Below are 10,466 nucleotides of genomic sequence, written 5' to 3'. Positions count from 1 at the left end.
AAGTCACCCTAATAAGGGAGCAGTGGGGGACAGAGAGGCCAGACCTCCTCGCCTCCCCGTGGGCCAGCAGGAGCAGGAGGGCTGGTTCTGACTGGGGATGGGCCTTCCGAGTAGAAGCCAGAGGGTAGAGAACACGCCAGCACTTTCGTGGGTCCTGGCAACTTGTCTCGGGAGATGTAGAAGTGGCTCCCAGGTGGCCTGACCGTCAGAGACACATGACGCAGGGTGTGCCCAACATGGCGCCGGGTCCTCCTCCGGCTCGTCGTCAGCAATGCCATGTCGACAGATGAGACCCTCTTGTTTTTGACTCTGATGTCCCAGAAAGTGGTGACTAGGGAAGGCCTCCTGCCACCCAGGGGGACCCAGGCCTCGCTTCTCAGGCTCGGGTGGCAGTTGGGAAAGAGAGAGCAGTGTGAGCGCTGAGGCTGGGAAAGGAGGGAGGCCGGATCCACGGGGCCGGGGGCACCACACTAAGGAGCCTCCCCCTCACTTTGACACAGTGGGGACCCAGAGGACGGGGCACCAACAGAGGTGAAGTCAAGTCCCGCAGATGTAAAATCCTTCTGCAAGAGGGCCTTTGTATTCATATCGGCAGAATGGCCTAACTACTAAAAAAGGGCACCTGCTTTGCCTGTCCCTGCACAAAGTAAAAGGAGTTCCTTTCCTTTCTCCTGCCAGTGGGAATGTGCACTGGGGCGGGCAGAGACAGAGATCCCCCGGCTGAGAGGACATGGGCAGTTCGGCAAGGACTGGGGACCATCCTGTGGGTGGAGAGATAAGAAGTGGGCAGACGCTGTGACAACGGCTTTACCAGGCTGGACCGGCTGGAAGGCAGCTAGAAGTCCCCATCTGCGCATTCCAGATGCCGGCCTTGCCCGGGCTTCACTCTGCTCTGAGACTCCAGGGGCGTGGGCCCTGGAGATAACGGGGTCTCAGTACCGCCTTGGAACTGACTGATTGATGAACTGAGCAGAGGATGGCTTTGAAGAGAAAAGAGCAGGGCAAGACAGAAGCTATGAAGATCTCGCAAAGGCCAGTGAGCAGAAGAACCTGGACCTGGATGGAGGCCAAGGGCACGCACAGGAGCTACGCTGACAAGACTGGGGACACTGATCACCTGTGAGGATAAAGGAGAGAAATGGGCCAAGAACGCCCCTGAGGTTTCCAGCCCAGGCAACTGGGCTTTGAGGGGAAGAGCAAGCCTCTGAGAGAGGATAACGATCACTGGAAGCACATTATTCATCAGAGCAGAGTTTGAACCCCCGAATAACCAAGAGAATCCACATATATGACAAGAGTAAATATATGAAAGAACACGAAATGCGATTAAATCTGTTTATTGAAATAAACTGTAGTACAGATTGGTTTCAGCATGTTATAGATTTCACACGTTTCTCCTACTAACAGATGATAGCCAGATGAAACACGATAGCAGAAGAATCTAGAATAATAAATTTTATTACTGAGACTCTCCCCAGAGGTCAGCAAACCCAACCCAACCCTTGAACAGATGAGGAAACTAAGGACCAGACAGGCTGGCATCGTCCACTCTACAAATGTTTAGGGCACTGACCATGTGCCAGGCACTTACTCGGTGCTGGGCATATAAAAGCTAACACCACGTGGTACCCGTACTCAAGGAGCTCGTAGCCAGGCTAGTGGGCAATAGTGTCCAGTAAGCAGGAAATTAACACACGGCCGAGGCAGTGTTGTGAGAACAGCGTGCTCAAGCTATCGGGGGCACCCGATCCAGGCTCAGGAGCAGCTCTCTGAAGGTCAAGTGCGAGCTGAGCTGGCAGGGATACACGGAGCTCATATAGACAAAGAGGTTGTGAAACTGCCCCGGGAAGGCCCGGGTGAGGGAAAGCACAGTGCGTTTCGTTAACCCAAGGAGTTCAAGTACAAAGGAACTCCACTCCTGGATTTTGAAGACAGCAGTCTCCTGACTTCCAATTCGAAGCTATTTGGAGAATACTATCCATCTTTCTAGGTCCCCTGACAAATATGTGGTGATTCGGCACATACATATCAATACTCTTGCATAGAAAAAGCATACGTGGCTCATGCTTACCCAGGTAAGATTTTCAAACCCTCTTGCTTACAGTGTCTCTTGGAGGAATCATTACTTTGCATTACAGCCTCTCATTTCCTCCCCAAATTTCCATCAGTGGGGTCATGCCATAAAGCCCTTACGTCTGGAAGGGATTTTAAGGAATCACTTTGTCAGTGGCCATGGGAGCAGGAGGCGGGGCTGGGGGAGCAGTCACCACCCCGGTGCGGGCAATAAAGGAGCTGTTATCTGTAGAGCACATAAAAATTTATAGTAAAGCTGACCAAAATCGTCCTGCATTTTATTACCGCCACGTGGGAGCAGTCCAGCAGTCCTCAGTCAAGTCAGCAGCGAAACACTGCTGCCAAGGCAAAGTGCTCCTGCTGACCCCCGCCCATGCACGCCAGTGCGCTTGGATACACCTGCACAGGCAGAGAGCACACTTAAATACACCTGCACACGCAGAAGCACACAGTGCCCGCACAGGCTGTGCACCTGTCTGAAACCCCCAGGGTTGCCCTCTCTTCCCATTCTTGTCACCATTCTCCAGTCCACTCCCTTCTGTAAACAAAGCTTGAATCGTCAAAAAAAATCATATATACAAAGAACCCCCTATCGATGTGCATCTTCCTACAATGATGACATTTATCTCCAGTGAAGGTTCTCGTTTCTCAAAAGCCTCAAATCCCTCTCGAGGTGGGGATGACGTCGGAGGCCACCACTTCTGTGCTCACGGGCTTACCAGGAGCAATCCTCACCCATCCTTTCCGGCTGGGCCATCTGGCAGGTGCTCGGCGGGGTAAACACCGAGGGGTCTTTAATACCCAGCTGTATGTCAAAAAACCGCGTGGACAATATCACACTGTAATTTTTGGTGAAGGTTTCCTGGACGGGATAGCAATCCTTGACTGTATAAATGCCAATCCAGGTTTCATCTGTAAGAGAAAGAGAGGGTGACTTAAAAAAAATTTTTTTTAATCTTTATTTTTGTGAAAGAGACAAAGTGTGAGCAGGGGAGGAGTAGAGAGAGAGGGAGACACAGAATCCGAAGCAGGCTCCAGGCCCTGAGCTGTCAGCACAGAGCCCGGCGCAGGGCTCGAACTCACAAACCGTGAGATCACAACCTGAGCCGAAGTAGGAAGCTCAACTGACTGAGCCACCCAGGCGCCCCCTGGGGGGTGACTTTTTAACGTAGAAGGTAAGGCAAAAGGCCTGTGTTGTTTGCTTTCTTTTTCTCTCGTGGGAAAATATACATAAAATTTACCATTGTAACTATTTTTAAGTAGTTCAGTGGCATTAAGTACGGCATTAAGCCATCACCACCTCCATCTCCAGAACTCTTTCATCTTCCCCAGTTGAAACTCTGTGCCCTTTGACACTAACTCCTCGTTCCCCTCCCCCAGCCCCTGGCAACCCCCGTTCCACTCTCTGTCTGGGGGAACGTGACTATTCTTGGCATCTCATGTAAGTGGAATTATATGGTGGTTTTCCTTTGCTGACTGGCTTATTTCACTCAGCGTAATGTCCTCAAAGTTCATCCATGTGGTAGCGTGTGACAGAATCTCCTTCCTTTTTAAGGCTAAATAATACTCCATTGTCTGTTTACATCACGTTTCAGGGATTCATTTACCTGCTGGGGGACACTTGGGTTGGTTTCCACCATCTGGAGGAATTATTATTCATTCATTCATTGTCATTAAGTATGCTGCTATACACATGGGTGCACAAATATCTTCTTGAGTCCTTGCTTTCAGTTCCTTCGGATATACACTCAGAAGTGGAATCGCTAGGTCATATGCTAATTCTACGCTAAACTCAGCGGCGGGGATGGAGGGAACTGTTTTCGCACTGTTTTCGACTGTTTCCCGCAGGCACCATAAAGCCTGTGTATTCGAAACAGCTTCGGGGTGGGCATATGGAAGCACCACCGAGAACAGCTTTCCGTCTATATGCAAAAGCAGACACTCAGAATGACAGGAGAAGATCTGGTCACTGTAACTTCAGGAAGTGATATGGGGACTCGAACGTATACCTTAGACAGACATCTTCTGTGTCATAGATCTCAGGGTCATTAAACGTCAGAGCCAAGGCTAAGCCCGTAACAGCCAAGGTGGCAGAAAGGCACAGGTGGTGCTGGAAGGCAGAGGTGTTTCAAATGTGATGTGTATGCCTTGGAGCTAAACCACTAGCAGATTACGCACGTGCGGGGGGACATTAAACAATTTGATTAAGCTTGTCAATTTCCTTAACTACCTTCCTTAGTGAACTTAACCTTTTTTCCCATCATGCTTTCTGGGACACAGCACTTGGATAGTTTTTGAAGCCTTACATGATCTAGCTGACTTTCTGTCAGACCACTCCTGGACGGTGATCTGCTCCTGGGGTCCCCCTATGGAGTACTGGTCCTCAAAGGTGGCATTCTGAGGAATGTCTAGAGGGTCCCAGGGGTCCGTCAGGGTGATCTTGGAGCACTGCTTGGTGGCTTGTTCAATCTGAAACATCACTCCATCCTTATAGAGCAAAATATATTCAAATAATCTGAAAGACAGATATAGAGAGACCATATCAGGAATTTATTGTCAGTCGTCATGCCTTTTGTCAGCACACCGTCCAAAGGCCTGCAATATGAATTACTCTTGGAATAGAACAAGCAGAAAAAAACAGTTTGGCTTGCTAGGCATTTATTTATTTATTTACTTATTTATTTATTTATTTATGAGCACTAGACACTTTGATAACCTAAATACAAAATAATTAAAACTAAGAGTTCAAAACTGAATATTGAATAACTGAGCACCTATTATATGCCAGACTCTGTGCTTAGGCTACAAAATGGGGAAGACAGGGCCCTGGGTTAACGGCTGGTTTGTGACATTGTAGCACAGGGACGCAGGAGGATTTGACCCTTGGCTTGGTTCAGTTCTCCTTGCAGCACTGAATCTGGCATTACTGGGGTGCCCCTATGTAGGGCATCGAGAAGATGCTGAGGTCAGACCACACACCTGTGCCCCATTGTCTCAACTGTCAGTCATGAGTAATGGGTTTTGGGGTGAGGCACAGCGGTGTGAAAATGGGGCCCTCCTCCCACATCTGGAGGAGGCTGAGACAAGCAGGCAGAAGGTGAGGGGACCCCAGAACGACTGGTTTCCACACAGTTTGTCCACATGCTCTAGGCCTCGTCTCTCCTGCCCACGTGCACGCCCCATGTGTGGAGCGAGCCAGAGGTGTTCCCAGGCTGGGCCAGGAGTCTGCAGATGCGCCCTGTCTCCCAGCACACGGCCTTGTCACCAATCCTGCATCAATCTTAAAGCTAAGCAATCCTGGTGCTGGGTGAAGCCAACGGTGGGGGATGGGGGGAGGAGGGGTCCTCTGAAATGTGTTTGATCATCAGTCTGAGACTCGGGCCACTGCTGCTGGTCCAACAGAGTGAGGCTGCAGGCCTTGAACTCACACAGTGAAGAGCCTACAGAGGGTGCTTTCGATGGGCAAATAAAAGACAACCAACATATTATCTGTGGTATGTGAGGCTCACTCCACATCACAGCCTCCGTCTGCCTCCAGGGCAAATGTTCACCATCCCAAGTCCGAGCTTAAAAAGCATTTTCTAGGGGCGCCTGGGTGGCGCAGTCGGTTGAGCGTCCGACTTCAGCCAGGTCACGATCTCGCGGTCCGTGAGTTTGAGCCCCGCATCAGGCTCTGGGCTGATGGCTCGGAGCCTGGAGCCTGTTTCCGATTCTGTGTCTCCCTCTCTCTCTGCCCCTCCCCCGTTCATGCTCTGTCTCTCTCTGTCCCAAAAATAAATAAAAAACGTTGAAAAAAAAAATTAAAAAAAAAAAAAAAAGCATTTTCTAGAAAAACTATTATAAATGATCACTGTCTATGTGGTCAAAAAATAGTACCACTATTTTAGCGTTATGCTTCCGTTTTCTACTGAGCCAGTATGGAAATGTACACATGACCTCATTTTATAGATTTAGGTATACTTATCCTGCTTCGTTCCAGGAAACACTTGAAATGGCTTATGAGGGTCAAACCCATGTGCAGACTTTTAGAAATGGGAGTGGTCACAGAAAGAAAAGGAAGTGTTCATTTGCTCCGACAGTGCTCCCATAAACGTGGAGCCAACCTCTCATTATAATACACATGCAGGGTTCACACCCTACTGAAAGCCCTTCGAAGGAGATGGGGTTGGACTGTCACTGTCTTCTCATGCCCAGAAAAATCCCTGGCACATCAGTCTAAACATTCGCGTAAGGACACCCAGAGTGCCTGAGTGACTCAGTCTGTTTAGCCTCCGACTCTTGATTTCTGCTCAGGTCATGATCTCGTGGTTCATGAGTTTGAGCCCCGAGTCAGGCTCCACACAGAGCATGAACCTACCTGGGATTCTTTCTCTCTCTCTCTCTCTCTCTCTCTCTGCCCTCCCCCAGTTGCACATACTCTCTCTAAATAAATATTTATTTTTAAAAAAAGGAGTACAAAGACATCCGTATCAATTTTAGAGCACTGTCCATTCATAAACACGGGACTCTGTACAGAGATCCTGTTCTACGATCCTCTCTGACAGCGGGCCCCACAGAACACCGTGTGCCCTCAGAGGTGACTGTCTTCTTTATTCTTCTCCTCACCATCAGCACCCGCCCCTTGTGCCTTCCCAAGTCCCAGGCATTAGCCTAGACAGCCATTCGTCACTTTTGCTGAAACCCCGATGGCGTGCTTCTCAAAGCGTAGTGACTGCCCCCTGGAAGATATGCACCATGGGCGGAAGAGGTGCGGGGTCCTTCCTGAGAACAGCCCTTAGCTCCCAAACCCACAGGTCGCAGAAGGTGGGAGCCTGGCAGCCATTCTGGCCATACATGGGCGGGCCCCCCTCCACGGAGCTTACGGGACCGGAGGTGAACATCTCGCCCAGGGCAAGACCATCAGATCCTCACCCACAAACATGTGGAATTGTGCCTGCACAGGTCATATGTAAACTCAGAAGCTCTGGGAGGCTGTTTCCAACATGTGAACTGAGCAAGAGGGAAGAATGAAGCAGAGAGAGGCACCAGGAAGCGGGGATTCCAACAGCTGGTCCCCCCGGATGCATTCCTGTGTCCTCTGTTGTAATAAACTTTCCTTTCTTCTGCTTGGAACTTTTTGTGTGACTCATAACCAGGACTCATCTCTAAGATAGTTGAGGACTCCGCGGTTTCCACCTAGAGCCCTGGAAAACAGCCACTGGGACAGCTGTGTTGTGTGTCATGCGGTGTCATGGCGGACCCCTGGCCACCACCGCCTGCCCGGGCAGCCACCAGCTGGGGAAGGGAAGGGGCAGCGGGAAAGGAATTCTGCCAGCTGCACCGTTGTCCCGAGGCCAGCTCTGCCCATACACACACAGAGGTAAAATTTAATTTCAAAATGAGAACTCTAGACTTGAAGGAATCGTTACAAAACGTTAACCTTTATTACTTCTGGGTGGTCTGAACACAGGTGTTTGTTACAGAGTTCTCTGTAACTTTTCTGCTTTCAAAATATTTAGTATTTTAAAAAGAGGCCATAATCTGATACCGAGGTTATGTTGACAGTGCCTTAAGTAAGACAGAAAATATTAATTCAACGGGAAACCAAATACAACCGTATAACTGTTTTTTTTGTTTTTTGTTTTTCAAAATCCCATATGGGTAGAGAAGCGAGTACTGATCCATAGGCAGTTTTGGAAAAGAAGCTTTTCACAGTGCTGTTGTGGCTTGGGTGTTTATGGGAACACATTCATAGTTCAGACATAAGGTTCTCCGTCGCAAATAGGATACAGGCTCCGGAGCCCGATAGAGCCATTAGGTCAAAATGCAGAGATCAGCCAGGGTTGAAATGAATCATCTGCCTGGGATGCTGTGCGGGTTATTACCTCCGGAGACCCAAAGGACTGACTGTCTTCAACAGAAACTCGATCCCGGGAAGCAAGATCAAAGCCTGGCTCTAAAGCAAAGGAAGTTGTAAGGATGGGAGTCACAAATGACACCCCCGGGGTGCAAGCAAGGTGAGGTGCTGGAAAGGGCTTGGAGGACAAGGCGGGCAGGCCAGGCCTGGGTCAACAACAGCCTGCAAACTCCTCCTTGCTGGCCAGACCCCAAGCAAAGCACAGTTCCCGGGAGGGCCCTGCCAGGCCTGGGCTGTGAGCGAGGTCAGGCCATCCAGGCCCGGCCAAGGGGTCAGCAGGCTGAGCTCTCACAGCAGCCTCAATGCAGACGCAGGGCCCAGGCAGGGCTCCATTCTGCCGCTCGCCTCATGGGACCAAGGATTTTTGTTGCTTCTGACAAAATTCTCAGGCTACATTGACCATTTCTGTTGTTTCCTGAAAATCCATTTTCCTAAATATTAGCCTCTACCACCCGCGTGTTCTCCAAAACACTGAAAACCTGCAGAAGTTTTAGATCTTTTGAAAATGGATGTCTGGTTTTTGTAAAACTGATTCACATTCAAAGTTAAAAAAAAAAAATCCAAACAGTACAGAAATGGAAAATGAAGTAAAAATTGCCCAGAAACTCGAACTTACAGAAATAACAACTCTTTGCCTCTGTGGCTAAACATATAGTGATATTTTCACTTAAATTTCTTAAAATTGTGGTAAAATAGAACATAAAATTTACTATCTTAAGCATTTTTAAGTGCATAGTTCAATAGTGTTAGGTACATTCATATTGTTGTGCAACCAGTCTCCAGAATTCTTTTCGTTTTGCAAAACTGAAACTCTATGCCCATGAAACAGCTCCCCATTTCTCCCCCGCCCAGCTCCTGGCAACCACTCTTCTCCCTTCTGTCCCTATGAACTTGACTGCTCTACAGACTTCCTACAAGTGGAATCATTCAGTAGCTGTCCTTTTGTGATTGGCTTATTTCACTGAGGATAATGTCTGCAAGTTTCATCCATGTGATAACACGTGTCAGAATTTCCTTCTCTTTTTAAGGCTGATATTCCATTGAATGCATATAGCACATTTTGCTTATCCATTCATCTGTGGATGGATCCTGGGTTGTTTCCATCTTTCGGCTATTGTGAATGACGCTGCTATGAACATGGCTGTGCAAATATCGTACTGAGTTTTCATTATGTGTACTAGACACATTTTACAAAAATGAGTGAATCTAATGTCTTTTTTAATGGGCGAATATAATGTTCTCTAACCTACACTTTACCTTAATTTTTTTAATTTTAATGTTTATCTTGAGAGAGAGAGAGAGAGAGAGGGAACGCAGGGGAGAGGCAAAGAGGATCCGAAGGGGGCAACAGACAGCAACAGACCCAACGCAGAGCTCGAACTCACGAATCATGAGATTACGACCTGATCCAAAGTCGGATACTCAACCGACTGAGTCACCCAGGCACCCCTGAAATATTTTTTAAATGCAGAAGAGTTGAAGGACTAGTACAATGATCACCTTTGTGTCTACCACTTAGATTCAATAATTGTTACATTTTGCTATATTAGCTTTTTCTAAGTATTTGCCGAAAACAAGGACTTTCTGCCTTCTGGCCACACCTAAGAAATTAAAATTCATTCCCAGGGGCGCCTGGGTGGCTCACTCAGTTGAGCGCCCGACTTCGGCTCAAGTCATGATCTCACGGTTCGTGGGTTCGAGCCCCGCATTGGGTTCTGTGCTGCCAGCACAGAGCCTGAAGCCTGTTTTGGATCCTGTGTCTCCCTCTCTCTCTGCCCCTCCCTCGCTCGCACTCTGTCTCTCTCTGTCTCAAAAGTAAATAAACATTAAAAAAATTTTTTAATAAATAAATAAATAAAATTCGTTCCCTAATGCCAGCTAATATCTGGCCCATATTCAATTGTCCCCCCAAAATGTATTTTAAACTCTTTTTTAAAAATCAGAATGCAGGGGCGCCTGGGTGGCTCAGTTGGTTGAGCGGCCGACTTCAGCTCAGGTCATGATCTTGCAGTCCATGAGTTCGAGCCCCACGTCAGGCTCTGTGCTGACAGCTCAGAGCCTGGAGCCTGTTTCAGATTCTGTGTCTCCCTCTCTCTGACCCTCCCCTGTTCATGCTCTGTCTCTCCCTGTCTCAAAAATAAATAAAAACGTTAAAAAAAAATTTTTTTTTTTTAAATAAAAATCAGAATGCAGTCGGGGCGCCTGGGTGGCTCAGTCGGTTAAGCGTCCAACTTCAACTCAGGTCACGATCTCGCGGTCCATGAGTTCAAGCCCCCCGCCGGGCTCTGGGCTGATAGCTCAGAGCCTGGAGCCTGCTTCTGATTCTGTATCTCCCTCTCTCTCTGCCCCTCCCCCGTTCATGCTCTGTCTCTCTCTGTCTCAAAAATAAATAAACGTTAAAAAAAATTTTTTTAAATAAAAATAAAAAAAATCAGAATGCAGTCAAGTCTCAAGCAATATATTTGGTTGTTACGTTTCTACTGTTTTAAAAATCTGG

General features: G+C 48.2%; 1 protein-coding gene across 2 annotated transcripts in view; it reads right to left on the bottom strand.

Annotated features, from left to right (window-relative positions):
- Nucleotides 1–1,321: 1,321 nt before the first annotated feature.
- EPDR1 (ependymin related 1) overlaps nucleotides 1,322–10,466 on the bottom strand; it is a 28,502-nt gene continuing 19,357 nt past the window's right edge. The window contains exons 2-3 of one of the 2 annotated variants that reach the window (XM_058725434.1): nucleotides 4,380–4,588; nucleotides 1,322–2,985 (exon numbers count right to left, since the gene is read on the bottom strand). In XM_058725434.1, the coding sequence (XP_058581417.1) occupies nucleotides 2,789–2,985; nucleotides 4,380–4,588 (406 nt within the window). In that variant the 3' untranslated portion in view covers nucleotides 1,322–2,788. The remainder of the gene's footprint in view (nucleotides 2,986–4,379; nucleotides 4,589–10,466) is intronic. The other variant, XM_058725435.1, reaches the window with a different exon arrangement.

The sequence above is a fragment of the Neofelis nebulosa genome, chromosome 4 (genome assembly GCF_028018385.1).
Source record: "Neofelis nebulosa isolate mNeoNeb1 chromosome 4, mNeoNeb1.pri, whole genome shotgun sequence".
Lineage (NCBI taxonomy): Eukaryota > Metazoa > Chordata > Mammalia > Carnivora > Felidae > Neofelis > Neofelis nebulosa.
Note: the sequence above shows the minus strand (reverse complement) of the source record. Positions and strands in the feature narration are given on the sequence as shown.